At 51.4% G+C, this 3023-nt stretch overlaps 1 protein-coding gene across 1 annotated transcript; it reads right to left on the bottom strand.

Moving 5' to 3' along the window:
* Positions 1 to 840: 840 nt before the first annotated feature.
* On the bottom strand, positions 841 to 2778 carry LOC142750975 (uncharacterized). The gene is made up of 3 exons (XM_075859952.1): positions 2286 to 2778; positions 1882 to 2035; positions 841 to 1758 (listed from the first exon to the last, which is right to left on the bottom strand). The coding sequence occupies exons 1-3, from the start codon at positions 2467 to 2469 to the stop codon at positions 1020 to 1022; spliced, it is 1077 nt and encodes a 358-aa protein (XP_075716067.1). The 5' UTR covers positions 2470 to 2778; the 3' UTR covers positions 841 to 1019.
* Positions 2779 to 3023: the final 245 nt, after the last annotated feature.

The following is a 3023-nucleotide window of genomic DNA, read 5'->3' as shown; positions in this document are numbered from 1 at the left end:
CAGCAAACACGTAATGCGGCCATTTGCGCGGAGGGGCATGGATAACCGTAGGCGCATTTTCAATCAGCGACTATGCAGAGCACGGAAAGTCGTGGAATGTGCCTTTGGCATCATGACCAGCAAGTGGAGGGTCCTGATGACATCAATGCAATTGTCGCCGTCAAATGTCACATGCGTGATCAAAGCCTGTGTTGTGCTGCACAACTTTACCCGCATCAATGATGCCGCTCATGATGTGGAATATATGGGAACATCTGCACCCACCACCAGCCTGAGCCAGGCTGCTCGGCCTGGCCGGCCACCGACATGTGGGCAGCGAGTGCGCCACCAATTTGCCGAGTATTTTGCCAGGCAGGCTTGAGAAGTGACCTGCCAGAACGCTGCCATTTGAGTTGTGGTGAAGTTAATCTTATTTGAGAGAACGTCTGTTTATCCCTCAAGGCCTTTTTTGGTGGGGGGGGGTGTGGGGGAGGGTTAGGGACTCGCAAAACTTGAGGCCCCTTGACGTGGGTTGCGAGCTTAAAGCTCGGTAGGCGCTTGGAATACCCTTTTTAGACGGCAGGAATGCATGGACATCACATCCTCTTGTGGAAACTATGTATTTCCTGGCCTATATGTATGTGAGCGTTTCGGGGGGAGTAAAGTTAGTTCTGGCCAAACACTAACTATACTAATTACAGCTGAGTTCCTGGTATTCCAAACCCCTTCCGAACAACGAAGACCTCAAAGATGTGGTGGAGAAATGTAATACCGTCACAACCTCTAAGGCAACAGCACCTCCTAGCGGTAGAGGCAGTAGAAAAGGTGTGCAAGGTAACAAAAGGATTGTCCACACAGAACTTCAAAATATCGAACTTTAGTAGTAGTCATGTTTGTGGCACATACTCGCCATATCAGCCAAATAAATACAGAGGCGGGAAAACATACCCGAACAAAAAAGTGCACCAACATGATGCATATACAACAAATTCCTAGCATGTCATCGATTTCTAACATGTGTCGGTAGAAAAAAAGAGCCCCTAAAGATTCTGATAGGCATGGGTCGGCGAGCTGTAACCCGACCGTTCCGCACCACTCTGCTGTCCCCGGCCCTGAGGAGCCTGTTCCTGCACAGCATATTGGGGTTGATACTGCGGGTGGTAACCCTGAGGCTGCATGTGAGCCTGTAAACTTGGCCCAGGTATGGAGTATTGAGGAAAGTGATGGACTGGCCCAGGCATTGGGGCAGGGGAGAGGTATCTTGGGGCAGGAGGGTATTGCGCCATCTGCGAGAAGACGGGGGCAGGTTGGGAGGGCCTTGGCACATGGGCACGCGCTGAGGGCATATATACACTACGCCAGTGCTCCAGAGAAGTAAAGCACCGGCCTGGACTTAGCGGGGGTGTCGCACAGTCGATTAAAGACAGCATATTTATTTGCAGCCGCACCAACCTATCCTCTGGTACCCGCCGCATCAAAGGTGCCATGCTCCGGCAAAAAAAATCTTGCTGGTCCTCATCGGCTGCACGGCGCAGGTACTCCAGAACACGGGCGTCCACCTGTGCAGCTGCGGGTGGGTTACCAGGACGTCTGCGGCGGGGTGCTGCTTGTCTAGGTGCCACTTGGTCCGGTTGTCCTGCTTCAGGCGCTGAGGCGACTGGACCAGGATCCTCTCTAGTGGCCTCCGGGGTGAGGGCGACCAGGGGAGCAGCGGCTTCGGACGCCTGGCTACACTGGGGCCGTGCCTCCTCTTCTGAAGCATCCAGAGTGTCGCTAGTTCTATAATATAGGGGACACGTCAGTTGAGGAAACAAATGTCATGTGCAAACACCAAGGCGTTTTGGGGTATGTAACATGTTTGGAGGGTGACGTGGCCACAAAGGGACAACAACGAGTACTTACGGTCGCATGTCCATTATTTCCCGCAGGAACAACAGCTGGTCGTAGTACATGTAGCGCCGTTTTTGGGGACCACCATCTCCGCTACGGGCGCCGGATCCATGTTCTCGACGGAACTGGTCCCTCGAGCTGCGCCACCGTCTCTTTACATCGTCCACTGTATGATGAATAAGAACACATCATTGATTAAACTCAGCAGATGTGAGTGCGCACACAGACAGTGCATGTATAAACTGGTGTTATTAAACACACGTCTACACAAGAACAAGCCTAAGTTGATGATACTATATATAAAGATGGCACTGAACAGAAACGTTGGCAATGACAGGCAATTATTCAGCAGGGACGCAATATCCAATATGGATGTCATTATACACATCAATGGCGACACACAGATATCCACTCACCAATTTGTAGCCGGTCACGGGTGCGGCTGTCGGCCCACTCCTGCTCAAATAGCGCCTCTGCTATCTGCTCCCATGCTGCCTCCTTCAATGTGCGGTCATGGTACGACTCCGCATGGGTGTTCCAGACCTCCGGCCGCTCCTGAACTAACCGAATGAGCTTCCCAACATCCATCTGCCGAGGCATGCCTGCAAAGTGCTTGTGGTGCTTTTGCAAACGGTGTGGCCTCTTTTGCAAAACCTGCTGTCTAACCAACTTCCTGCTTTTCTGCTGGTTTCAACTAGTTAGTTCAAACTCATTTGCATTGAGACAACGTGTCCTGCGTGAAAAACGCGCGTTCGCAGCTGCTGCCAGCGTATGACATGCGTGATTTTCACGCACCCATTGACTTCAATGGGTGCGTGATGCGTGAAATACGCAGAGTTTTTGAACCTGTCGCGTATAGTACGCAGCGAACAAACGCTGCGCAAGAATCACGCACTGTTTGAACTGCCTCATTGACTTCTATAGTGCTGTGCGTGATGCGCAGAAAATACGCGGCCTGCACGCGCGCAAATCGCGCTCGTCTGAATCCCCCCTAATAATGTAATAAAAATAAATAAAATAAATGTGATGAATAGGGGTCAGTGCTGTGAATAGTACATGGGGTGTCAGTACTATGTGCAATACGTGGAGGGATAATGTGCTGGTCGTCAGGCATGGCGTATCTTGCCGAATAACAGCCTATTTGTAACGCCGCT

This window comes from Rhinoderma darwinii, chromosome 3 (assembly GCF_050947455.1).
Source record: "Rhinoderma darwinii isolate aRhiDar2 chromosome 3, aRhiDar2.hap1, whole genome shotgun sequence".
NCBI classification, from domain to species: domain Eukaryota; kingdom Metazoa; phylum Chordata; class Amphibia; order Anura; family Rhinodermatidae; genus Rhinoderma; species Rhinoderma darwinii.
This window is presented reverse-complemented; position numbering and strand designations above follow the sequence as displayed.